The following is a 27924-nucleotide window of genomic DNA, read 5'->3' on the forward strand; positions in this document are numbered from 1 at the left end:
TGTTGTGTTGTAACATTGGAAAGTGATTCCATGTTCTTTTTTAATTATCTAAATTTAAAACGTGTTCCCCCAAATCAAAGTTCATCCCAGGAGGTTGTTATGTAATAACCTAACATTATATAAGACCTTAAAGTAAACTCTCATGTTGGTTTTGCCTAGAGAATACATGAGAAATGAGAGCCTTTTGTACATTATTGACATGATAATCAATAAAAGCTGAGTGTCATTTAGAGGTACAGGAAGTGGGGCACATGGAAACTTATACAAGTGTTTCCAATTAAATATTGGGCTCAAGTTTCGGCCTGAGTTGCTCCCAGTTTTTTGGGGCAACTAGTTTAGAATGGAGCATCTTAGAAATTGCAATTCTCGGCATTTAGTTTGCTCCAGTTCTGGTCAGTTAGAATAGTTTCATTTTAGAACAAATTTTTTTTCAAAAGGGGCGTGTCCAGCCACTTATGCCTGTTTTGCAAGTTTAGTCAGCGAAAACTTACTCCAAACTAACTTAGAATGGAGTAAGTGTAGATTTTTGTACGCTCAGAAAAACCTTGTCTACACTTAGAAAATCAGGCGTAGGGAACGAAAGATAGAGGGGGGGGGAGGGAAGTTTACAAACATTAAACACTTTACTTTTGCAAATAAAGAGCCATCATCAATAATAAATGATAAATAAATCAATAAATCAATAAATCAACCAATAAATCAATCAAAAAATATTTAAAAATAAAATATAAAAAAAATAATTAAAAATCAATCAATGAAAAAAAAAATTATTTCTACTCACCTACTGCAGCACCGGGAGCCCTCCAACAGCATGCTGGGATGCCTCCGCATCCCCCCCACTCCACCCCACCCCAGCGTCTTTCTCTCTGTCTCTGTGTTTCTGACAGTGAGGGGTGGGGGGAGAGGGAGGGGAGGGAGTGGGGGAGAGGGGGGAGGGGAAGGGGAGGGAGGGAGAGAGAGGAGAGGGAGGGAGAGAGAGGAGGGAGGAAGAAGAGGCAGGGGGGGAGAGAGAAGGGTGGGAGAGAAGAGGGGGAGAAGAGGAGGTGGGAAGGAAGGTTGAACGGGAGGGAGGGGTGGGAGAGGCTGAGCTGGCTGGGCCGGGCTGCCGCCGCTGCCGGCACTTCGGGCGGGCCCCGCTGCCGACGGGGAGGGCGGTGGGGGGAAGAAATGGAGGGGGGGAGAAGGGGGGGAGAGAAGAGGGGGAGAGGTTAGGGGGGGAAGGCTGAATGGAAGGGAGGGAGGTCCCAGTCCCGATCTTCACCCGGGGAGCCCATTCGGCCAGGGCTAGGACCGGTGTGCTTCGGGCCCCTCCCACGCAGCCTCGGGGGCCTGGAGCAACTGCACATGCGTGCACACACTACCGCGAATGTGCAGAGGTCCTGCCATTGTTTTCAGCTCTGGGACCTGGCTCCGCCCCGACTCCTTGTGCTGCACCATGGCGAGCACAAAGACGTCCTGAGGAGAGCGGAGAATCGCAAGGTAAGTTTTCAGCGTCCTTTTATTCCAGAAAATCAGCACACCTTATCAAGATGCCCTGTTTTTACAGAGGGCGGAAACTTGGGCCCATTGATTGCAGCTATGGTAATGTGGTCTGTGAGAAGCATTGAATACAGTTTTGATAGCTGAATTCTAGTCTTCATTGAATCATAGAATCATAGAAGTTTACAGCATGGAAGGGGGCCATTTCGACATATCATGTCCGTGCTGGGCAACAAGAGGCTATCCAGCTCTAAGTCCGTAACCCTGCAGGTTATGGCACTTCAAGTGCACATCCAAGTATTTTATAAATATGGTGAGGGTTTCTGCCTCTACCACCCTTTCAGGCAGTGAGTTCCAGACCCCCACAACCCTTTGTGAAGAAATTTCCCCTCAAATTACCTCTATACCATCTACCAATTACTTTAAATTTATGCCCCCTGGTTGTTGACCCCTCTGCTAAGGGAAATAGACCCTTTCTGTCCACTATATCTAGGTCCCTCATAATTTTATACACCTCAATCAGGTCTCCCCTCAGCCTCCTCTGTTCCAAGGAAAACAAGCCCAGCCTATCCAATCTGTCCTCATAGCTAAGATTCTCCACTTCCGGCAACATCCTCGTAAATCTCCGCTGTACCCTCTGCAGTTCAATCACGTCCTTCCTGTAATGCGGTGACCAGAACTGCACGCAGTAGTCCAGCTGTGGCCTAACCAGTGTTTTATACAGTTCAAGCATAACCCACCTGCTCTTACATTCTATGCCTCGGCTAATAAAGGCAAGCATTCCGTATGTCTTCTTAACCTCCTTATCCACCTGGCCTGCTACCTTCAGGGATCTGTAGGCATGCACTCTAAGGTCCCTTTGTTCCTCTACACTTCTCAGTGTCCTACCATTTAATGTGTATTCCCTTGCCTTGTTAGCCCTCCCCAAATGCATTACCTCACATTTCTCTGGATTGAATTCCATTTGCCACTGTTCTGCCCCCCTGACTAGTTCATTGATATTTTCCTGCAGTCTGCAGCATTCTTCTTCATTATCAACCACACAGCCCATTTTTGTATCATCTGTAAACTTCTGAATCATACCCCCTATATTTATGTCTAGATCATTGATGTATACCACAAAAGGCAAGGGACCTAGTACTGAGCCCTGTGGAATGCCACTGAAACATCCTTCCAATCAAAAAACACCCATCAACCATTACCCTTTGCTTCCTGCCTCTGAGCCAATTTTGGATCCAACTTGCCACTTTGCCCTGGATCCCATGGGCTTTTACTTTTGTGACCAGTCTGCCATGTGGGATCTTATTGAAAGCTTTGCTAAAACCCATATACACTACATCATGCGCACTGCCCTCATCGACATTCCTGATTACCTCCTCAAAAAATTCAATCAAGTTAGTCTGATACGACTTTCCCTTTACAAATCCATGCTGACTGTCCCTGTTTATCTTTCTAAATGTAGATTTATCCTGTCCTTCAGGACTTTTTCCAATAATTTTCCCACAACTGAGGTTAGGCTGACTGGCCTGTAATTACATTCTTCAAACGTCTAAACATCTTCCGCTAACTTTTTAAAAATTTGTTCTTGGGATGCGGGCAATGATGGCAAGGCTGCATTTACTCCCCATTCCTCGATGCCCTGATGGCCTTCTCCTTTAATGACTATAGCCTTTGTGCTCATGGTATTCCCACACTGATGTTAGGTACAGTATTCCAGGATATTGAAAAAAGAAAGACTTGCATTTATATAGCACCTTTCACTACCTCAGGATGTCCCAAAGTACTTTACTGATAATGAAGTACTTTTGAAGTGTAGTTACTGTTGTAATGTAGGAAATGTGGGAGCCACCAATTTGCACACAGCAAACTCCCACAAACAGCAATGTGATAATGAGCAGATAATCTGTTTTTTTATGATGTTGATTGAGGGATAAATATTTGCCAGGACACCATGGGATCTTTTACGTCCACCTAAGAGAGCAGACAGAGACGTGGTTTAATAACTCAGCTGAAAGACAGCAACTTTGACAGTGCAACACTGCCTCAATGATGCACTGGATTGTCAGCCGAGATTTTTATACTCAAGTCTCTGTAGTGAGAATCGAACCCACAACCTTCTGACTCAGGGGTGAGAATGCTACCAACTGAGCCATGGCTGACAAACTGGAACAGTTGCTGGAACAGCAAGAAATGCCAAATAAGGATGATGTGTGATTCGGAGGAAAACTTTCAGTATTCCCATACTGGCTTTGTCTGATAGAAGAGAGCTGTATTCACATCTCACAAAAAGCAAATCCAAAGCTGCTCCTATATTATCGGTTTTCCTGTCATGGTACCTGGGATTAGACTTTCCACTTCACATCGCCCATATATCGCCCAAAACGGCCTTTCATCGCCCATTTTGACAAAAAATGGAAATTCAGGCTGGATCATCGCTGAAAAATTATCCCCCTGACTTTCGGCACATCGCCGGGCTGATCGCTCGCCGACAACATTGCCGGGAAATAATTGCTTTTCCCGGGCTTTACTCACAGACCTCCGCGCTACAGACACCATTTTGACGCCATTTTGAATATTGGAGGAAAGGAGGGAGGCTGCAAAATCAAGAGTGCTCTAATAATTTGAGAGTTATAACATAGAAACATAGAAAATAGGTGCAGGAGTAGGCCATTCGGCCATTCGAGCCTGCACCACCATTCAATATGATCATGGCTGATCATGCAACTTCAGTACCCCATTCTTGCTTTCTCTCCATACCCCTTGATCCCTTTAGCCATAAGGGCCACATCTAACTCCCTTTTGAATATATCTAACGAACTGGCCTCAACAACTTTCTGTAATAGAGAATTCCACAGGTTCACAACTCTCTGAGTGAAGAAGTTTCTCCTCATCTCGGTCCTAAATGGCTTACCCCTTATCCTTAGACTGTGACCCCTGGTTCTGGACTTCCCCAACATTGGGAACGTTCTTCCTGAATCTAACCTGTCCAACCCCGTCAGAATTTTATTTGTTTCTATGAGATCCCCTCTCATTCTTCTAAATTCCAGTGAATATAAGCCTAGTAGATCCAGTCTTTCTTCATATGTCAGTCCTGCCATCCCGGGAATCAGTCTGGTGAAACTTCGCTGCACTCCCTCAATAGCAAGAATGTCCTTCCTCAGATTAGAAGACCAAAAGTGCACACAATATTCAAGGTGTGGTCTCACCAAAGCCCTGTACAACTGCAGTAAGACCTGCTCCTATACTCAAATCCCCGCGCTAGGAAGCCCAGCATGCCATGTGCTTTCTTTACTGCCTGCTGTACCTGCATGCCTACCTTCAATGACTGATGTACCATGACACCCAGCTCTCATTGCACCTCCCCTTTTACTAATCTGTCACCATTCAGATAATATTCTGCCTTCCTATTTTTGCCACCAAAGTGGATAACCTCACACTTATCCACATTATACTGCATCTGCCATGCATTTGCCCATTCATCTAACCTGTCCAAGTCCCCCTGCAACCTCCTAGCATCCTCCTCGCAGCTCACACTGCCACCCAGCTTAATGTCATCTGCAAAGTTGGAGATATTACATTCAATTCTTTCGTCTAAATCATGAATGTATATTGTAAATAGCTGGGGTCTCAGCACTGAACCCTGCCATTCTGAAAAGGACCCGTTAATTCCCACTCTTTGCTTCCTGTCTGCAAACCAGTTCTCTATCCCAGTCAATACATTACCCCCAATAACATGTGCCTTAATTTTGCACAAGTATCTCTTGTGTGGGGCATTGTCAAAAACCTTTTGAAAGTCCAAATACACTACATCCACTGGTTCTCCCTTATCCACTCTACTAGTTGCATCCTCAAAAAACTCTGGAAGATTTGTCAAGCATGATTTCTCTTTCATAAATCTATGCTGACTTGGACCGATAAAAACATAGAAACATACAAACATAGAAATTGATGCAGGAGTAGGCTATTCGGCCTTTGAGCCTACACTACCATTCAATAAGATCATGGCTGATCATTCACCTCAGTACCACTTTCCTGCTTTCTCTCCAGACTCCTTGATCCCTTTATGAATTCACCTAATTCTGACTGCAAGGGACCTTCATTAGTCTTCACTAATCTTTTTCTCTTCACATATCTATAGAAGCTTTTGCAGTCAATTTTTATGTTCCCTGCAAGCTTACTCTCACACTCTATTTTCCACTTCCTAATTAAACCTTTAGTCCTCCTCTGCTGAATTCTAAATTTCTCCCAGTCCTCAGGTTTGCTGCTTTTTCTGGCCCATTTACATGCCTCTTCCTTGGATTTAACACTTTCCCTAATTTCCCTTGTTAGCCACGGTTGAGCCACCTTCCCTGTTTTATTTTTACTCCAGGGTTGTACAATTATTGTAGTTCATCCATGTGATATTTAAATGTCTGCCATTGCCTATCCACCGTCAACCCTTTAAATATCATTCTCCAGTCTATCCTAGCCAATTCACGTCTCATACCGTCAAAGTTTCCTTTCTTTAAGTTCAGGACCCTAGTCTCTGAATTAACTGTGTCACTCTCCATCTTAATGAAGAGTTCCACCGTATTATGGTCACTCTTCCCCTAGGGCCCCGCATGACCAGATTGCTAATTAGTCCTCTCTCGTTACACAAGACCCAGTCGAGGATGGCCTGCTCTCTAGTTGGTTCCTTGGCATATTGGTCGAGAAAACCATCCCTTATACACTCCAGAAAATCCTCCTCCACAGTCTTGCTACCAGTTTGGTTAGCCCAATCAATATGTAGATTAAAGTCACCCACGATAACTGATGTACCCTTATTGCACGCGTCCCTAATTTCCTGTTTGATGACAGCCCCAAACTCCCTACTACCGTTTGGCGGTCTGTACACAACTCCCACTAACGTTTTCTGCCCTTTGGTGTTTCGCAGCTCTACCCATATAGGGCCCAAGTTTGCCCCCAGGGTTAGAACGGCGCATTTCCGTGTGATGCGCCGACTTTTTAGAACAGAAACGGCGCCTACCACTTACATTGGTATTCTCCCCTCCGTCCAGTCAATCCAGGCGCTTGGCGCTGCGCAGCAGAACGTATGGAGGGCGGAGCCAGGTCCCGGCGCTGAAAGCAGTGCCGGGACCTCTGCACATGCGCGCTAGAGTGTGCGCGCATGTGCAGTAGCTCCTCACCCCCGAGGCTGCGTGGGAGGAGCCGAAGCACGCTGCCCCTAGCCCAGGCCGAATGGGTTCCCAGGGCGAAGATCGGACTCGGGCCTCCCTCCCTCCTGTTCAGCTCCCGCTCCCCCCGTCCCGTTCAGCTCCCGCTCCCTCCCTCCTCCCATTCAGCTCCCGCTCCCCCCCCGCCCTCCCTCCCGTTCAGCCGTTCCCCCTCCTCCCCCCCTCCTCTCCCCTCCTCCCTCCCTCCCTCCACGTCCACAGCGGGGCCCGTCCGCCCGGCATCTTGCTGGGTGCAGGCCCCGCCCGAAGTCCTCGGCCCGGCTTCCTCTCGTCGGCGGGGCATGTTCAGCCTCCCCCTCTCCTTCGCCCCTCTCCTCTCCCCCCTCTTCCTCTCCTCCCCTCCTCACCCTTCCTCCTCTCCCCTCTTCCTCCTCCCCCTCCCTCCCTCCCTCCTCTCCCCTCACCCTCCCTCCTTTCCCCACTCCCTCCCTCCTCTTCCCTCCCTCCCCCCTCTTCTACCCCCTCCTTTTCCCCCTCATCTTCCCCCCTCCTCTCTCTCCCTCCTCTCCCTCCTCCTCCTCTCCCTCCCCCTCCCTCTCTCTCTCCTCCTCCCTCCCCTCCCCCCTTCCCCTCCTCCCCCCACCCCTCACTGTCAGAAACACAGAGAGACACTGACAGAGACAGAGAGAGAGACACTGACAGAGAGAGAGAGACACTGACAGAGGGAGAGAGACACTGACAGAGACAGAGAGAGAGAGACACTGACAGAGAGAGAGAGACACTGACAGAGGGAGAGAGATACTGACAGAGACAGAGAGAGAGATACTGACAGAGAAAGAGAGACACTGACAGAGGGAGAGAGAGAGAGACACTGACAGAGACAGAGAGAGAGAGACACTGACAGAGAGAGAGAGACACTGACAGAAAGAGAGAGACACTAACAGAGACAGAGAGAGAGAGACACTGACAGAGACAGAGAGAGAGAGAGACACTGACAGAGAGAGAGAGACACTAACAGAGACAGAGAGAGAGAGAGACACTGACAGAGAGAGGGAGACACTGACAGAGAGAGAGAGACACTAACAGAGAGAGAGACACTGACAGAAGCAGAAAGGCATTTATATAAACAGTGAAAGAATGGGGGCTGCATCTTCTCTGCCATTACTTGTAAGTGCAGAACTGCTGGCATCTGAGCTTGAGCTAAGTGAAGGGGTAAGTGAAGTGGTCAATCATAGAGATCGCAGACTAACATGTGGGCGTATGAGGAGATCTTACAGCCAAAGAATTTACAAGGAAAAGCAATCTTAGCTGAACTTGTCTGATACGCGCACCTTCGGAAGTTGCGCTTCCGAGAGGAGGTCATCAGTGAGATTTGTCAGATCATCAAGAGGGATCTGCAGCCTGCCAGCACCATCAGGACCACACTGTCCGTTGAGGTAAAGGTTACTGTGGCACTATCCTTCTACGCATCGGGCTCCTTTCAGGATGCCGTATCTCTCAGCACACCACTGTTCATTCGACAGGTGACTCAAGCCCTTTACGCTCGCAGGATGGACTTTATAAACTTCCCTATGACGAGGGAGGTACAAACCAGGAGGGCTTTGGGGTTCTCGAGAATAGCAAATTTCCCCAAGGTGCAGGGAGCAATAGACTGCATGCACATCGCCCTGAAATCACCTTTACAGAATGCGGAGGTGTTTCGTAACCTAAAGGGATTTCACTCGCTAAATGTGCAGCTCATTGTCGACACAACCAAATTATCATGGCAGTTAATGCTAATTTTCCAGGCAGCATCCATGATGCACACATCCTGCGTGAGAGTGCTGTCTCTGACGTGTTTTCCAAACAGCCACAAGGTCATGGTTGGATGCTGGGGGATAAAGGATATGGCCTTGCCAGCTGGCTCATGACCCCCCTACATAACCCCGTTACTGAGGCCGAGAAGCGTTACAATGAAAGCCACATTACTACACGCAACATCGTCGAAAAGTCAATTGGAGTCCTAAAGCCTGGCAATCAGGAGAGGACAACATTTGCCAGCTCGGGCTGCCGGTCCACCTCAAGAACGTTTGGAGATGGAAGAGGTCGATGATGAGGAGCAACAGGAGGAGGAGGAGCAGGAGCAAGAGGAGGCCGATGGGCACCTCGGGGAGGCCATTCAACCCGGCGATGAACCCATGCCCCTACGCCCATCCGCAAGACTGGAAAAACCCAGTGGGAGTTACGCGGCTGCAAAAATGTTGCGTGAGCAGCTCAGAAATGAATGCTTTGCATGAACTTTAATTGTGGACAGTCAGAGTTACAGTTACGGTTATCGCAAAACAACGGTTGCGTTTGCTTTAGCGTTGAGCTATCTCACCTCATTGGTCGGCCATTGTTTACATTAATATGTTATTACGTTATTATAAGAAAATGCACAATTGTAAATTGTAAAATGTAATAAAAAATTTTTACTCAAACAAAATTTCAATTTCACCTGCAACAGGAGCAACCCAAACAACCCAACAACCCACCCACCCATTGAGGTCTGCAATGTCAGGAGCTAATGCACAAAAAAGTGTCCCACTGTGTATAAAATATATTTCAATGCAGGCGATTTAATATTAAAATGACAATAATATACAATGTAAAATCTGTACTTACTCTTGCTGACCACAACCAGACTGTTCCAATGCTTGCGGCATTGGTCGGACCCCCTCGCCTCATTAGATGCCGCCGAGATGACGTCAGAAATCTCGGCCCCTATCTTCCTGTATGCCTGGGGTAGGGGTTTCCCACTGCCACCCCGGGTTAACTCACCCCACCTTGCGTACACCTCCTGAACGAGGACCTCGTTTGCCTTATCTAAGAAGGGCTTGGCCCTTTTGCGAGCCTCCTCCACATCAGACAATGATGCTGACATATTTGATCTTTATAAGTCTTATAATATTTTGAATTTACATTTTAAAATTAACGTTTTCGACTACATGTTTTCAAATAAAAGTTTTCACACTGACGTTTTCCAATTTATCACCTTTTGCTCTCTTAATCCTCTCTTAATCCTAATCCAAGCTCTCTCCTCCTTCTCGCTCTCTCTCTCTCTCTCTCTCCCCTTCTGTGCATGTATGGATGACCCCTGACCTCCCAAAACTCGCAAAATGCTGTCAACCGGAAAAAAATTTAAAATCGCATGTGCAGAACGCCATTGCTAGGGAAGCTTTTGCCTTCCACATCGCTGGCCGTTCGTTGACCGAATGTTAATCGCTGATCTTTTGCATCGCCTATTTCACATCGCTGGCCTATCACCTAGTGGAAAACCCCCATCCAAAAAATGGGTGGTGAGCCAGCAATCAGTAAGGCTGGGACATCGAACATTAGATATTCTCTTCTCTCATTACTAGCATTAAAGGCCCAGTATTGGTTTTTAGGGAACTGGGTAGGGCTGAGTCGGTAATACTACCAACTATCAGTTTCACCCATTTTTATGGTGTTGCTACCAGTTGTATAGTCCTGGTCTAAATATGCAACTCTTTTTGCCACAATAACAAGTTATGGTCAGGAGCTATGTCCCCACCGTAGTCTCTGGCTGAACCAGATGCAGCAGCTTTTTCTGTTTGCTTGAAATAAATACCATTTCTTTTTGCAGATTGGTTCATATTTTGGCAGCACTGTATGTACTGTTGACATCAATAAAGATTCACTAACTGATATTCTTCTGGTTGGAGCTCCTATGTATATGGGAACTGAGAAAGAAGAGCAAGGAAGAGTTTACGTATACAATTTAAAAGAGGTAATGCATTTAAACAATATACATCAGAGTTATCAAGTAAACAATTACAGGCATATTATAAAATAAGACCAAGCACTTAATATCCAAATAATTCTACTTTAAAACTGCAAAATGATTCCTTAATTTACCCTCCCTATTTGACAATATTATTGTGGAAAATGGCCTAGTAACATATATCTCATGATGTAATTTTATCAGTATATTTGGCTGTCATTAGCAGAATTTTAATTTATTAAGAACATACAAAAAATTAAAGTTAGAAATTACTTTCAACCATATTATCATCTGAACACTAGTTAAGAGATTTTGGGGCCGAAATTGCCCCATTTTTTAGGGCCTGTTACCACCTCCAAGTGGTGGTAACGGGGCGGTAAGGCTTTTCCGACCAGGGGCAGACGGTGGGGCCGACCCATCCGCAATTGCCCCCAGGTCGGGGATGGCAGGAACGGGTTTCCACCACGCCCGGCGCTCTGACCTCTTGACGTGCTGCGTGCCGAACCCTTACCACCCGGAGGCAGCCCCTTTTCCACCCCATGGGGAAATTGCTCCGCGGGAGCGTGGCCACCCACCAATAGGTGCCCCCAACAGCTTCGCGAGGTGGGAAGCTGCCAGTGGCTGGGTGGTGTGGCCGACATGTTTTTTTAATTGTCGGCTGACTCCTGAGTCAGCCTGACAATGGCAGCCGCTGGCTTGGCCGGGCCACCAACAGGCAGCCCGGCACGTCCTCTTGGATGTCGGGCGACTAGCCAGGCCGAACCCCTCCCTGGTGGTTCAGTGGGCTCTACGAAGGCCTCAGTAGGTCTCGCAGCATCCTTTCCCTTTAAGTGAAGGGGTGGGTCATTACGACACACCAGTGCCGCCACGCTAACGTGGTTAGCGCAGCATTGATGGACACCGCCCTGATACCACCTGCAACATCACCTGAAAGCGTTGGGAGGCGGTTTCTTGAACTAGCAGCCAAACTTCCTGTCTCTTCCCTCCGACTCCCGCCAGACGGTCCACCCCAATCGGGGAGGAAGGCAATTTACAGCCCTTTAACTCAAATGGGTTAATGCCTCTGTTAAAGTATGTGTGAAAAAACTTGATCCAAATGTGTTCATATATCTTCACCAACTGTAATTTCTAGCCAATAGATGGCACTGAATATAATGCTCTAATTTAATTCTGTGATATAAGCGATAGTTGTGAACCTTTCCTCTTGTAGTTTCTATAGAAAATGCATGACAAGATTTGGTCATTTGGTAATTCTCTGCGTAATTCATGTGTCTACAGAATAAATTGAGATATTTTAGCTTGAATCACCTCTGGTTTAATTTTCAGTGAATCATAAAATCTTGTGACCTATCTTAATTATATCATTTTTGCTGAATTTAGTGGCTTAAGTATGCTTTGAACGCTATGTGCTTTTAATTTTTTTCATTTAAAATTAATCCAATTCCAGGTTAATCCAAAAAAACACAGTTAGGTCTTTAGAAGTGAAGATATTTACAGCTAAAAATCTTGTTCCTTATATTTGTGTTTGGGATGTTGGCAGCATTGGGAAGACCATGGAACTGAAATTGCCCCTTTCCTTAAGGCCTGTTACCGCCGGAAATCGGTGGCCATGCTGCGGAGTGCAATGGCACCTCTTTTTTGTGGAATGACCGCCATTTCGAAAATTCCACTCTTGTGGTATCCCGGCAGTGACCCGTTCCCCCCCACACTACCGCTCCACTGGTGCCGATCCGTCCTAAGTGCCTCATCAGAGCGCGCACCGCCAATGTTAACCTCGATGGCGAAACTCCGCCGAAATAATCTTGCTGCCGCTGCTCAGTGCTACCAGCAGCTTTTTCTGCCAGTGCACGGAGCTTGGAGTACTTGCAAAATGGCGGTGCGGCTGCCATTAAAGTGGAGGACCTACTGCCATGGCCGCCATCTTTTTTTTTCAGCTGACTACCAGGTCTGGCCAACAATAGTGACCCCGGGTTCGGCCGAGCCGCCAACAGACAGCCTGGCACCCCTCTTGGGTGCTGGGCCGCTGGCCTGGCCGAAACCATACCTGGTGGCCTAGTGGACTGAACTTGAAGAATCGCACCGATCTCCCCTTTAAGTGAAGGGGAGAGACGTGGTGATGCGGCACTGTGATGACGTCATCAGCGCTACACTGATGATTGACAGTGGCAGACACTCCGCCTGCCTCCCAACTTCTGTTCATCTAGTGTGCGAACTTACACTCACCACCGCATCCACGCCCATTATGACCGACTTCCGGTCCGCTGGAAAAAAAGCCAAATAAGGAAATTTAGCCCAAGAGGCCACCACATCCACCACGCCAGTAAAAACAACTGAAACGGGGTAGGTGCGCCGTGTTTCCGACGGTGGGCCTCATATTTATTGTCCACCTCTAGTTGGTTCAAGAAACTGTTGGTGGGTCATTTTTTTGTGCTGCGTTGAGCTCCGTTGGGCAGGCCACCTCGCCTGCATGCCTGACACAAGACTCCCAAAGCAAGCACTCTACTTGGAACTCCTACTCGGCAAACGAGCCCCAGGTGGGCAGAGGAAACATTTCAAGGACACCCTCAAAGCCTTCTTGATAAAGTGCAACATCCCCACTGATACCTGGAAGTCCCTGGCCAAAGACCGCCCTAAGTGAAGGAAGAGCATCCGGGAGGGCACTGAGCACCTCGAGTCTTGTCGCCGAGAGCATGCAGAAAACAAGTGCAGGCAGCGGAAGGAACGTACGGCAAACCAAACTCCCCATCCACCCTTTCCTCCAACGACTGTCTGTCCCACCTGTGACAGAGACTGTAATTTCCGTATTGAACTGTTCAGTCACCTGAGAACTCACTTTTAGAGTGGAAGCAAGTCTTCCTCGATTTCGAGGGACTGTCTATGATGATGTGCTGGGTTATATTTCAGGGGTTCACCCAGCGTTAATGAAGAAATGGCAAAATATGTGCAAGTCAGGATGGTGTGTGACTTGGAGTGAAATGTGGAGGTATTTCTATGACATTGCTGCTCTTAGTCTTCTCAGGGATAGAGATCATGGGGCTGAGAGATGCTGTAGTAGTAAACTTAGTGGACATTAACTCCAGTAGTCGGGTTCATTGCTAATCTGTGAAGACATGACTTTACTCTGAGCAAAGAAACAAATTGGACTTTTTAAATCTTTCTCAAAGCTAAGCTGCAGGTTCAGTACTATCATAACATCTGCCAATAGAAGCATTCATTTTAAACAAATGACATTTCTCAATTTAAGTCCAATTGTCTTCAAATTTAAATTGAATATTTATTTTTCATTTTGACAAATTCATAACTGCTGTGAAACTTTACCAAAATGCAAAATGTCTTTCATTGGGGCATGTTGCTTCATGTAAACTTTATAATGATAAAAAGTGCAGGATTTATATTATCCATATGAAAGAAAAGACTCACTATGCAACAAATAGTGAGAGAAAACCCTATGATGAATGTTCAAATTCTACCAGGAATAGCTTTCCTTACATCTTCTATCTCCTCAACAATCACACAATGACAATCAGTAATACACTATTGAAATAGAGTTGACCTTGATCTAAATTTGAATGCAGGTTTTGATTTATGGCTAGAATTTAAAAATATGCAAACCAGACACCAAAATCTGACTTTTATAACCGAACCATTTTTCCACTTCTGTCTCTTACAGTGTAGAGGCATTAGGCAATAGGTTTTCAATGAATTTGCAACCACATCAGAGGAAGTATAGAATCTTAAGCCATAGTCCCACTCATCCCCCACTCCTATCTCCCCCCTCCCCTCCCCCCCACACCACCCCCCATAATGTTTTGGCCTCGGCAAACTGTGATGAACATTTGTTTCAGCCTCGTATGCACCTAAACACAAGTTGAAGCAAGACGCTATAACACATCTCATTCTTCATTTCTTCCTTTCACTTTTTTTAGAACAAGTTTCAGTTCCAAATGATCCTTGAACCACTAAAACAGCAGTGCAGTTGCCATTCTGCCTTGGGTCTCCATACAGACAGATTCAGTGAGGTAAGAAAAAAACCTATTGTGTTCTGTTGAAAACTTGATTTTAAAATAATAAAATCATTTTATCTTGTATATTTCCCCACTTTTGTTTTGGTTTTTTGATCAAATGAAACAGTTAAACAAAATTGGGCCCCCGTGTGCCCATTTTATGGGTGTAAAATGGGTACTGCAAGGAACAACTTTAGGGACCAGAGCCCTGCGCTCAAAGGATACCTGAAACATGTCTGACCTGATATTGAATCTGGTCATTTTTCAGGTGGCCCTGGCGATTGCCTAAATAGGTGTTAGGCCTCTTGCATATGTACATGATGGGCCTAATGCCTATTTTAGGCCCCCTTGCCAACATTGAAGTGCAATGAGCAGAACAGAGCCTGCTCAGGATTCTCAGTGGCTGCTGCAATCTCAGCAGCGGCAACAAACAAGAAGTAATTTTCTTTAAGTTCAAAAATCATTCCTGTAGAGGCAGAGGAGTAAGAATGCTTACCCAACTCCAAAGTTGTCGCGATCGGTACCCTCCTTTCTCATTGCCGCTTCACCATTCCTCCCAGGACTTAACTTCAGGGCACTGCTGGTGAGGCAAGTGGCCCAAAATTCATTGGTTTTAAATGGATGCGCTGCCTGTGGCTGTGCAAAGCCTCCTTGTTGGTCCACTGCTCCCATTTCAGACTTAAAACCGGGCCTAAAGGAATTTCCACCCCAGTGTTTTTATTTCTATTTATTCATTCATGAGCATCACTGGCAAAGACCATCTTTTATTGCTCATCCCTAATTGCCCTTGAGAAGGTGATGGTGAACCAACTTCTTGAACCGCTGCAGTCCATGTGGTGAAGGTCGTCCCCACAGTGCTGACCTACTGTAGCTGTTTGTTAGGCCATTTAATAGTAGGTCTGGAGTCACTTTTTGCCCAATAAGAATGGCAGAATTCCTTTACAGACATTAGTGAGCCAGTTGGGTTTGTCCAACCATCCGGAAATTTCATGGTCATTATTACTGATACTAGCTTTTTAATTCCAGATTTATTTAATTAACTGATTTTAACTTCCACAAGCTGCTGTGGTGGGATTTGAACTCACACCACCAGATTATTAGTCCAGGCTTCTGGATTACTAGTCCAGTAACATAACCACTATGCTAACGTACCTTTTCCATGTTGTGTTGTTAAACAGAAATTAACATGTTATGCATACTTTACGCACCTCCAATGAATTTAAAGGGTGATTCTGTGATCCTAAACTTCCAGTGGGGAAGCTGTGCTCATTGGGAGTGTGGGTCGGAGACAGTGTTACAACATTGTAGTACTGATTTTCCACATGTCAGTGTTTGAGAACGCTATTCCTTACTTGGAGTACGGGATCACAGAATCACCCCTTTAATGATTACATGCTACTCAGAAAGCCCAAAATTGAAAAATATTTCTAATGATAGTTGTTACAAATAATCTTTAGACTTCTTACAAGATAACCTTTTCAAATTTAACACTGATCAGCAACTGAATCTATCCCAAGGATCTATCCTTGGCCCCCTCCTATTTCTCATCTAAATGTTGCTCCTTTTGCATCATCCAAAAACACAGCGTCTGTTTCCACATATACGCTGATGACACCCAGCTCTCCCTCACCACAGTCTCTAAATTATCAGACTGCTTGTCCGACATCAGTTCTGGATGAGCAGAAATTTTCTCCAGTTGAATATTGGAAAGACTGATACCATTGGGGGGAAAATTGCAGTCGGAGGCTTCATTCGGACAAACTCCTCCGACCCCGAAAAAAATTACGAAAATATCTGGTGGTCCCGGAGGAATGTAAGATTCCGGTCGGAAGCCTTCATTCGCTGTGCAGGTATGGAACATATCCTGGAATCACGTGGGCCTGGACCACCAATCATTATGGAGTATTCTCATTGGTAATAATGGGAGCTCTGTTTTCACGAGCTCCCATTACTATCAATGAGAAAACCCCCCCTAAAACAAGAAACACAACGCAATAAATAAAAAAAACAACTCACATATTTAAAATTAATTGAAATTGAATGTAATTAAATGTTTTAGAAAAAAAATTATTTTTTTGAAATTGTTTTTAATGTGTTTTAGTAGGGTTAACAATTAACTCTTTTACCAGGCGTAAGAGTTTGAAGGACATTCGCTGGGCAAAGAGTTGTGTAAATAGCCCAATCTCTGCCCCGCGGATGTCCTTCCTGCGGGGATGTGTTGACAGATTGGAAAAGCCGGTTCTCAGTGCATGCTCATCGCGCGGCAAGAACCGGCATTTGCAAGGCCTCCCTGGGTGCGTGTGCACATCGTACACACCCGACGGGACCGCAATTTTTGGCCTAATGTTTTCGGTCCCCGCCAAAAGCTCCCTAGTACCCTACATAGTTCCCTAGCCACTGACTCCATCCCTCTCCCCATCTTCTGTCTGAGGCTAAACCAAACTGTTCGCAACCTTGATGTCATATTAGACCCTGAAATGAGCTTTCGACCACATATCCGCACCATTACTAAGCCCGCCTATTTCCACCTCCGTAACATCGCCCATCTCCGCCCTTGACTCAGCTCATCCGCTGCTGAAGCCCTCATCCATGTCTTTGTTACGTCTAGACTTGACTATTCTACCGCACTCCTGGCTAACCTCCAAAATTCTACCTTACGTAAACTAGATGTGATCCAAAACACGGCTGCCCGTGTCCTAACTCACACCAAATCCCGCTGACCCATTACCCTGTGCTCACTGATCTACATTGGCTTCCGGTTAAGCAACGACTCGATTTCTAAATTCTTATCCTTATTTTCAAATCCCTCCATGGCCTCACCCTTCCCTAGCTCTGTAATTTCCAGCCCTACAACTCCCCGGGATGTCTGCGCTCCTCTAATTCTGCCTCTTGACCATTCCTGATTATAATCGCTCAACCATTGGTGGCCATGCCTTCTGTTGCCTAGGCCCCAAACTCTGGAACTCCCTGCCTAAACCTCTCCACCTCTCTACCTCTCTTTCCTCCTTCAAGACGCTCCTTAAAACATAAGCTTTTGGTCACCTGCGCTAATGTCTACTTATGTGGCTCGGTGTCAAACTTTTTAAATCTCATAACATTCCTGTGAAGTGCCTTGGGACATTTCACTACATTAAAGGTGCTATATAAATACAAGTTGTTGCTGTTGTTGAATGACCCAGATTGCTGCATCAATGAAATTGGCAACATGCACCATAAATCCCGTTGTCTATTACACCGATCCCCATGTTGCTAACTTGACCCAAATTTTGCAGGTTTTCTAATTAGAATTCGGAGTAGTAAGCATAGCGGCAAAACAGACACACAGCATAGATCTAAGAGCTAAAGCGAGGGCTTATTCACCATCCAGAGCCGTCGGGGGAGTTTCAGCGAATGGGTGGAACTTCTTAAATACACTTTCATTTATAATTATTTAAGGTGTCGTGTCGCATTTTGATTTTTTTTTTCAGTTTCCGTTCTGTGTGTGATCTCCAAATTCAGGCCACTTCAAATTCCTACTTTATAACTTATTAATAATTTAGAAATAAATAATTCTGGACGTTTATTTTCGTGGAATATAAAATCAGACAAACAAGCTAACTTTGAATTTTGGACTTATTGAAAAGTTCTGGGTTTGAATAGGACTAAAGGTTGCAAATCCTTGAGAATGCAAAGATTTACAAAATGACTTTCTTCTGAGTCAATGGGCTTGAAATGTTTTTGAGGTATATATACTTCAGTTTACTCATAACTGAAACAATAGTGATTAATAAGCAAATTAGAGTTATTGTAAAGATATATTTGTTGCGTCAGTGGCTTTAGTGAGGTTAAATACTGTGGAAAAACAGAGAAGGGATCATTTAAATTCTGGAAATTGAATGAGCTTCGGACATGGCCAGAATTTAACCAAACCAAATGGGTGGGTTCGGAGCATGGGTTAAGTTGTTAAAAACGGTATTCCCGACCTGATTCCACCTCCAACCAGCCCACTTCCGGTTTTAACGGAAGCAGAACGGGAGAAGGCAGGCTCGAAGGGCCGAATGGCGTACTCTTGTACCTAATTTCTATGTTTCTATGTTTCTATGACCCACTCCCAGGGGTGGAACCATCAATTTAAATACAGGTTGAACCTCCCTTATCCAGAACTCCCTCATCCAGAACCATTCCCTGCCACTGGGTGGCGCATGCGCAGAACTCCGATATTGAACAAATTGAACAAATTGAAGTCCTTCCTCACTGCCGACTCCTGCAATCTCTAGCCTGACCCCATGATCCAACCCCCCCCCCTTCCCATGATCTCTCTGCCGCACTCCCAGCCCCAAGCAGGACAGCCCTGATATTCCCTTGCTCAGTACCTGTACCATCCAATTTAATATGACGACCCCTCGTTCAGAAAAATCCCTTATCCAGAACAGGCCAGGTCCCAAGGGTTCCAGATAAGGGAGGTTCCTCGTGTACAATGAGGCTGGAAGCCTCTTCTTTAAACTCCATTTTGTTTTTAACTGCATGTGGACGGGTTTCACACAGCCCCCTCCCCCCAATCCTTTCCCCGATCCCCAATCTTTGTTCCCCCCTGATCCCTTCCCCAATCCCCGGTCCTCTCTCCTACCAGATGCTTACCCAGCCCCAATCCCAGGTCCTCTCTTTCCCCACCTTACCCGCCCCCCCTCCCAAATCAATGCTCCCCCAGTACCGATCCCCGGGTGGATCCCCCCCAACCCCCTTTACCCTCTCCCCTGATCTGTTGCCTGGCCCAGCCCTCATGCGAATCCTTTCTATCTGCTCCATGTGGCTGCAGGCCTACCCGCCCGCAGCCAGCCAACCTCTCACTCTGGTTGGTTGAGGGTGGGAAACTGATGCCTCACATTAAAGTCAGCAGAGCCTGCGGGAAACCCCGACTGCATTGGAACCCACCCGCCCCCAACCTGCCTTCCAGAAAATTCCAGCTCTGGCAATATTAAAACTGAAAATCCCAGGACACTCAAAGATCCTAGCTGTTTAAGCTTTGCAACAGTAATATATTTTTAACAACTTTAAATGTGATCTTGAAGCAATTAACCGGTGCTGCCAGGCCATATAGACTATTACTTTTCAGGCTAAGTGCTAGTGGTGTGAAAACTGGCTAAAGTACAGGAAAATAGCGTTTGCCATTGATTTTAATGAGGTGAGACTAGGCTAATTACCTTCAAACTGTGTTCAATGCAGGTAATGGCAGAGTAGCGTAAAATTCCCAGTTAATTACTCCAGAAATGCCTCTTTCATTTGTACCGTTTAAAGGTCCTTATGGCGTAAATACACCATTCTCAGACTGAGAATGCACACACATCCTTTTTATTATCAAATTCAAATGGATTGTTAAATGCAGGTAGATAAAACAAAAGTGGCTTAGGGCACAGAAACGCAGGTGATGCCATGCAGGAATCAAAGAATACCACATACAAATTCAGGCCCACTTCTGCAGGTTGAGCAAGACAATTTGAATCAAGTAAATTTTCTGCTCCATATTCAGTAATGTTTAAAGTGACTTGCAGGCTTAAAATTACATTTAACTGAACCTAGACCAATCAGATTTACTTATGAGAGAAACTGAGATACCAACTGACTGAATTGGAGATGGACTAAATTTGTTTATAACAAATTCTACTTTTGAGATAAGTAGACTTGTCTTTATGTTGAGACAGAACTGGTAGTTGCATGGTAAGTGTGCCTGCTGGGATATCAATGTGTGTCTAGAAAGGTTCCTTGGGAAATCCCTTCCAGATAAACAGCTATTTTCCTTGAGGCAAAATCCCCCAGACTGGGCCTTTTCACAAGTCAGCCAAGGTTTAATGGGCAGACTGATTTGTAAGTGGTTTCTCTTACTTTTTCTTACTGGAGGCAGAGCAATCTCAGCATTCACAACTGTACGTGTAAGATCTCTTCGGGTATACATTACTGATGAAACATTTAAAAAAAAGAAAAGACTAACTTTTCTGGTTTACATTCTGTACTCCATGCTTCTATACTAACTTCACATATTTGTAACTGTACTTGTCTAAACAGAGAGAATAGTTTTGAAGGTTCTTGAAGTGACAGTAACAAGATTCTGGGCATTGCAGTATGGTGCCTGGTGCAAACAGGCCATACATTAATTTCCCCCGGGTATAGATTGAGCATACAAATTCTCACAATCCATGAGAAGAGTATTAGAAATACACATTTGTGTGGTCTGTGCATATAGGACTAGCCCCAGCCTGGTATTTGACCACACTCCCTTTTATAGGTATTTGCAAATGACAAGCAGTAATGTGGGGATAGCAAACAAAATGTGGCTGTAGTCTCAGGCATATAGATATTTTCTCATCTGTGTGTATCAGGTATATCTCATCCATTGAATAAACTGGACAATTGACTGTTAGTCAATGTGTATCCACTAATGTACATATTATGTATACTCATGGTTTCAATATAGTCATTCTATATGCAAGGATATGAATGATCGTTGATATCACTGATATCTATCAATAATCTTTATACGATATGACCGGCCTTTCTTTATTTTCATTGGACAATAGAAAAAAGTCACAAAAGTTTCTAATAAAAATGATTTCATATTTATTGTGCAAATTAAGAATATCTATCAATATTTGCTACATTATAACTGGTGCTTTTAATAGGCTACAGTTGAAGATCAGAAATGCTCCCACCCCATCAGGCAACCATGTGGCTCCCGCTTTGGAACAGCCATAACTGCAATTTCAGATGTCAACCTGGATAACTACAATGATGTTGTGATTGGAGCACCTTTAGAAGACAACCACCAGGGTGCTGTCTACCTCTTCCATGGATCTGACACAACCATTAACAAAATATATTCACAGGTTTGGTGTTGATATAGCTTGAAAATTATTAATTATTTATTCTCCAGATTATATACACAGAACATTATTTTCACTGGTATTACAAACAAAACGCACCAGGGGGACATTCAGAAATTAATAAAAGAAGCAATGCACATTTATAAAATGGGCCAATTTTAGGTAAACTTTTTTTCACTGTTTCCATGACTTCTTCTGTTTGTTGGAGGGCATGTCTTCAGTTCTACAAATTAGGTGACAAATAATAATTTTTTAAAAATGCAATTCACTCAATGGGATGTAAACTTGTGTGCAGGCAATGCGCAGCCCAACCGAGAGACCCGAAGCCGGGCTAAAATTGGGCCTCGCACCTCATTTACATGTCATGCGTGAGCTGCCAGTGCCCGTTGTGCCTCCACAGACAGCTTGGGCATTTTGAACACTATAAATCTTCAGGCCACTGCCAGCGAGGCAAATATGTAAAGATAACTCCCGGGAGGAGACAGGGTGTAGTGATCACACTGTCTGTGGAGCACTCCAGCTCCTCCTGGCTCTACAGGAATGTTTTTACAAAAATTGTCATTTGAAATAATCTTACTGAAGTATTCTGAGCATGGCTGTTCTGACACCAACCCTGCTCATCGCTGCCCAACTTCGCAGAGGTGACCTAAATTGGCATTAGGCCACTCATTTACATATGTAATGGACCTCAGGGATGCCTACAAAATGGCTTGACCCAATTTGGGTCCGACATTTTCAGTTGTCCTTGAGGCGCAGGATGTTGGTCCCCAAAATTAGACCTCATTGTGTAAACCGGGTGAAACGAAGTCCAATTTCTACCTTAATGATTGCTGGCACCACACCCTCCAAGTACTTACTATGCTTTCTCAAATAATACTAAAACCTGAGTAACAAAATTACAGATGGAACATAGCTTTTTTTTTGGAGGGTGCGTGATGATTAAATATAGTTCTAGTTGATTCAAACCTCATTTCTGCCTCACAGAAATAGTGGTTTTGGTCACATGGGGAGAAAATATAAAAAAATGAAACAGTTTGTGACATAAAACCGAGTAATTGGGACAATGACACTCTCTCTTCCTGCTGAATAAACGGGAACTCCAAAAACGGTCAGCACTTTTAAATCTAACTCTTTCTGGAAATCATACATTAATTTAATGTGATAGGATGAGCTTTGATCCAAGAAGAGAGCACCAATGTTTCTGTCAGTAAGTATACTACATGGTTTGTTTAGAGCAGGGAACGTTATTGTTTTTTATTCTCTTTTGCATTGAGTGTAATCTGTGATTAAGAGAAGTGAATAGTAGAATTCAGAACCTAACATTATTTTATTTTAAAGAAAAAGCTATTTACTAAAGTTCTAACAAATAGGGTTTCCTTTTAAAATAAATTAGCGAAAGCTATTACATTTATTTAAACTTTACGAAAGCAATTAGATTTAATTATTAATGCACTTTCCTCGTCTCTCTCATTTAGCACCCCCACACCTACCACTCCCATTTTCTCCCAGTTTTCCTCCTGTGTTAAAGTTACTGACCCCCAAATGTTAGACTCTAGACTCCCGATGTCCAACTCCCCTCCTCCCCACCTCGAATGCCCAAATCCCACCAGCTTCCAATGTTCAACTCTCCCCAGCCTTCCCCCGACCTCCAGTATCCAACTCGCTCCCCCAGCCCCCTATGTCTGTTAAATTTGGCAGGGCCTCCGGGAAATTAGTATTTCCCCCGGCTGCTAAATCTCATTGCCGCCGCCCACCATCCCACCCATTACCGCCACTCAGTTATTATCAGGACCCATAAGTGGCTATCAATATCCTTACACGGTTTTAACAGAGTAACAATGCTGTGAAATAAAAATTAGAAGAGATGCAAAGTAGGCTGCCGACTCACTGGCACCCTTATCACACAATGTCAAGATCTACCCCAACCATTCCTAGCAATGGTTGTCCAAAAGCAGAATGAAATTGATGTGACTGTTCATCTTTGACTTCTGGACCAATATGAAGACCACATCAAGAAGTATTTTTTTTCTGTTTTCAAAGATGAAATTGGTACAATACTAAAAGAAAGGAGGTCTCATATTAATTTTTACTGTCAAGATGAAACTGTAAAACTATTTGCCTCATGCATAAGTTGAACGTCAACATCACTCTGCTGCCACTGTTACTTTCTGTTGTTTGAATTGCAGTGAAGGGTGTTTATGTGGTTCAAGAACTAGTGAGTACCATTGAAAGCTGTCAATCAAAAATACTCACAAACATGTATCTCTTTTAAATGTGACAGCGAAACTGGAAATTGTACATAATATTAAGCAAGTTTTAAAAAAAATTTAAACATTGTGCGTATAAATTTAGCTAATAAAATGTTCTTGTTAATAGCGCATCTCTGCATCTGCACCAGATGTTCATCTCAATTATTTTGGCCAATCGATCGATGGGCAGATGGATTTGAATGACGATGGTCTGGTAGATATTACGGTTGGAGCACTAGGTGGCGCTGCCCTCTTCTGGTTCGTATCAGTTTTGCATTACAATTCCTCCCTATTTATATTTTGTCCTATTAACTCCTTATTCTCAGAATTTTCCTTCTGTGTGATTTGCAAATTCACTAGAATCTCATTATTACAAAGTCTATTACATATAGTTCTGCACCCACCCTTTCTCCTCTCAATATAAAGGGTATAGTTTGAACAGCATGATGAAGCTCAGTCAGTATTTAAAATAGTAAAGTGGGCCATAAACTGTCATTTAGAAAGCATTGGTTCAAAGTCTCGACTCTAAAATGTTTACGTTGTTTTTTTATGGACTGCACTTCTAACATCTGAGTTTGATTGGTATTCCCAGAATGCGTTGTAATTAAATGCATAAAAATGCTGCTGGAAGTGTTTGGAAATGCTACATGATTTTAGTCACTGTTCTTTTAAAATCTTTTACTAGGTCCCGTGACATAGCTCAAGTGACGATTAGCAAACTGAAATTTCACCCCAACAAGATCAATATCCAGAACAAGAACTGTGTAATCAACGAGAAGCCAACAGTGTGTATTACAGCAGAGATCTGTTTCAATGTTAGCCTGAAGTCTGAGAAAGAAGCATTACAACCAATTGGTATGTGTACAGGGATTCTAGCATTATGTACGTAAAGTCAAAGGCAATTGAGTAATGGTCACACTTAAAGCTCTGATTGAGCCCCCTTGAATACATGTCCTGATTGCTGATTGGAGGATAAGACACATCCAGCAGTTTATCTTTGCAAAGTGTAATTCGAGCCATTCTGACTGCCAACTCTAGACAGCACAGAGCTCACTTAGAACAGACAGGGCTCCCTCTCATGGGTTAAGACCTTCTCCCACTCCCCAAAGAAGTTCTTCCACCCACCCCCCCCCCCCCAAGTTCCTGACCTTCTTCCCCCACTGCCGCACCCTCCTCCACCCCCCCCAACCCCCCCGGTTCCTGCCCGTCTCCCCCGCCCAAGTACCTGACCTGCCCCCAGCATAAGTTCCTGACCTACCCCCACTGCACCCCTCTGCCCCCTGGGTTCCTGACCTCCCCCTGTCCAAGTTCCTCCCCCATAGATTCATGATCTCCTCCACCCAACAGATTCCTGAACTTCTCCTCACCTCCACCATCATTGATGAGGCATTGTGTGTTTGTTAATAGGTTTATTGGGTATGAAGTGAATAATAACAGTGACCTGACTTCCAGATTTCATCCAGTCTTACCATCTGGATCACATTCTTGTGCTTAAACCCCCCTTTAGAACTGGATCACGTACTTCCACTATCCCCACTGTGCTCTCTGTACTCTTTACCTCCCCATCTCCATCGAGTTCTGACCTCCTCTCTGCACCCCTTCCAATCGCCCCCTCTCTCCTTCCCTCCACTTTCTGCCTCTATCTCCTCCTGTTCAATCTAACCCCATCTGATCTCCCACCTCTCTCTCTCCCTCCAATCTCCCCCTCTCTCTCCCTCCCTCCAATCTCCCCCTCTCTCCCCCTCCCTCCCTCCAGTCCACCTTCTCCATCTCTCTCCCTCAGATCTCCTCCTTCCTCTGATCTCCCCTTCTCTTTCTCCCCAGTCCCTCTCTTCCGCATCTCTCTCTCCCCGTCTCCCTCTCTCTATCCCCATCTCACCCTCTCTCCCCAGTCTCTATACACCCCCCTCTCTCTCCCCATCTCCCCGACTCTCTCTCCCCATCTCTCTCTCCATCTCCCCCTCTCCCTCCCTCTCTGTCTCTCTCTTTCTCTCTCTCTCCTTCTCCCTCTCCCCCTCTCTTTCTCCCCATCTCTCCCTCTCTCCCCCGATCTCACCTCTCTCTCCCCATCTCTATCTCCTTCTCTCTCTTTCTCTCCGTCTCCCTCTCTCTCTCCATGTCTCCCTCTCTTTCTCCCCATCTTCTCATCTCCCCATCGCTCTTTCCATCTCCCTCTCTCCCTCCCCAGTCTACTCCTCTCTCTCTTTATCTCTCCACCCCTCTATCTCTCCCCATGTCTCTCTCTCTCACCCTCTCTTTCTCTCCCTCATCTCTCTCTGTCTCATTCTCTGTCTCCCCCCTCTCCCTGTCTCTCTCTGTCTCCCTGTCTCTTTGTCTCCCTCTCTCTCTCTCCATCGCCCTTCCTCTCTCTCCCTGTCTCCCTATCTATCTCCCCGTCACTCTCCATCCCTCCGATCTCCCTCTCTCTCCATCCCTCCCTCCAATCCGCCATCTCCATCTCTCTCTCTCTCTCCCTCCAATCTCCTCCTCCCTCTGATCTCCCTCTCTCTTTCTCCCCAGTCACTCCCTCTCCACTGCTCTCTTTCCCTGTCTCCCTCTCTCTCTCCCCATTCCCCCTCTCTCTCTCCCCAGTCCCTCTCCCCTACATCTCTCGCTCCCCATCTCCCCCACTCTCTCTCCCGTCTCTCTCTCTCTTTCTCTCTGTCTCACCCCCACCCTCTCTCCCTCCCCCTCTCTCTCTCCATCTCCCCATCTCCCCATCTCTCCCCTGTCTCCTCCTCTCTTCCCATCTCTCTCTCTCCATCACCCTCTCTCCCTTCCCAGTCTACCCCTCTCTCTCACCATCTCTCTGCCTCTCTATCTCACCCCATGTCTCTCCGTCTCTCACCCTCACACTCTCGCCCCCCATCTCTCTCTCTCTCTCTCTCATTCTCCATCACTTCTCCCTGTCTCTCTCTCTGTCTCCCTGCCTCTCTCTCCCTGTCTCCATCTCTCTCTCTCCCTGTCTCCCTCTCTCTCCCTTTCTCTCTCTCTCCCTACCTCTCTCTCTCTCCCTGTCTCCCTCACTCTCTCCCTGTCTCCCTCTCACTCTCTCCCTGTCTCCGTCTATCTCCCCATCTCTCTCCGTCCCTCCGACCTCTCTTTCTCTCCTGCCCTCCAATCTCCACCTCTCTCCATCCCTCCCTCCAATCCACCATCTCCACCTCTCTCTCCCTCCGATCTCCTCCCTCTGATCTCCCCCTCTCTTTCTCCCCAGTCACTCTCTCCCCCCATTCTCTCTCCCCCTCTCCCTATCTCGGACCCCTCTCCTCCTCTCTCTCCCCATCTCTCCCCCTCTCTCTCCCCCTCTCCATCTCCCCATCTCCCCCTCTCACTCTCCAATCTCTCGCTCTCTCGTGCCCTGTCTCCCCCTCTCTCCCCCGACTCCGCCTCCTCATCTCTCTCTCCATCTCCCTCTTTCGCTCTCCATCTCCCTCTCTCTCTCTCCTCATCTCCCCCTCTCTCTCACCCCAGTCGCTCTCCTGTCTCTCTCCCCATGCTCTCTACCCCTCTCTCTCCCTGTATCTTCTCCACCCTCTCCCCGTTTCTCCCCCACTCTCTCCCCGTCTCTCCCCCTCTCACTCGCCATCCCTCCCCTCTGTCTCCCTCTTTCTCTCTCCTCATCCCCCCCCCCTCACCGCAGTCGCTCTTCCTGTCTCTCTTCCCCCCCCCACCTATCTACCCCTCTCTCCCTATATCTACCCGCTCTCTCCCTCTCTCTCCCCCCCCCTCCCTTTCCCCCCTCTCTCACTCTCTCGCTCTCCCTTTCTCTCCCTGTATCTCCCCCTTTCCCCATCTTCCCCTCTCACTCCCCATCTCGTTCTCATGCCCTGTCTCACTCTCTCTCTCTCCATCACCCTCTCTCTCCCCACCTCTCTCTCTCCGTCTCCCCCTCTCTCTCCCCGTCTCCCCTTCTCTCCTCATCTCTCTCTCTCCGTCACCCTCTCTCTCCCTACCTTTCTCCGTCTCCCCCTCTCTCTCCCCGTTTCCCCCTCTCTCCCCATCTCTCTCTCTCTATCTCCCCCTCTCTTTCCCCATATCCCTCTCTCTCTCTCCCTGTCTCACTCTCTCTCCTTGTCTCCCTCTCTCTCCAGTCTCCCCCTCTCTCTCTCTCCCTCGCTATCTCTCCACATCACTCTCTCTCTCTCTCCGTCTCCCCTCTCTCCCTCTTTCTCTCTCTCTCTCTCACTTTCTCCATTTCCCTCTCTCTTTCTCCCTCTCCATCTCTCTCCCCATCTCTCTCCTTCTCTCTCTGTCCCGTCTCCCTCTCTCTCCCAATCTCTCTCTCTCTCCATCTCCCCCGCTCTCTCCCCGTCTATCCCTCTCTCTCCCCATCTCTCTCTCTCTGTCCCCAGTCTCCCCCTCTCTCTTTCCCCAGTCTCCCCCATTCTCTCACCCCCTCTCCACCTCTATCTCTCC

The 27924-nt window shown here is 46.1% G+C and overlaps 1 protein-coding gene across 1 annotated transcript in view; it reads left to right on the forward strand.

Annotated features, from left to right (window-relative positions):
- The window catches only part of itga1 (integrin, alpha 1), a 356017-nt gene that overhangs the window by 215472 nt on the left and 112621 nt on the right, over nucleotides 1-27924 (forward strand). Inside the window, exons 13-17 of the mRNA XM_070862517.1 lie at nucleotides 10261-10404; nucleotides 14325-14417; nucleotides 21056-21259; nucleotides 23633-23763; nucleotides 24191-24360. Coding sequence (XP_070718618.1) covers nucleotides 10261-10404; nucleotides 14325-14417; nucleotides 21056-21259; nucleotides 23633-23763; nucleotides 24191-24360 — 742 coding nt within the window. The remainder of the gene's footprint in view (nucleotides 1-10260; nucleotides 10405-14324; nucleotides 14418-21055; nucleotides 21260-23632; nucleotides 23764-24190; nucleotides 24361-27924) is intronic.

This window comes from Pristiophorus japonicus, chromosome 2, assembly GCF_044704955.1.
Source record: "Pristiophorus japonicus isolate sPriJap1 chromosome 2, sPriJap1.hap1, whole genome shotgun sequence".
Classification (NCBI taxonomy): Eukaryota; Metazoa; Chordata; class Chondrichthyes; family Pristiophoridae; genus Pristiophorus; species Pristiophorus japonicus.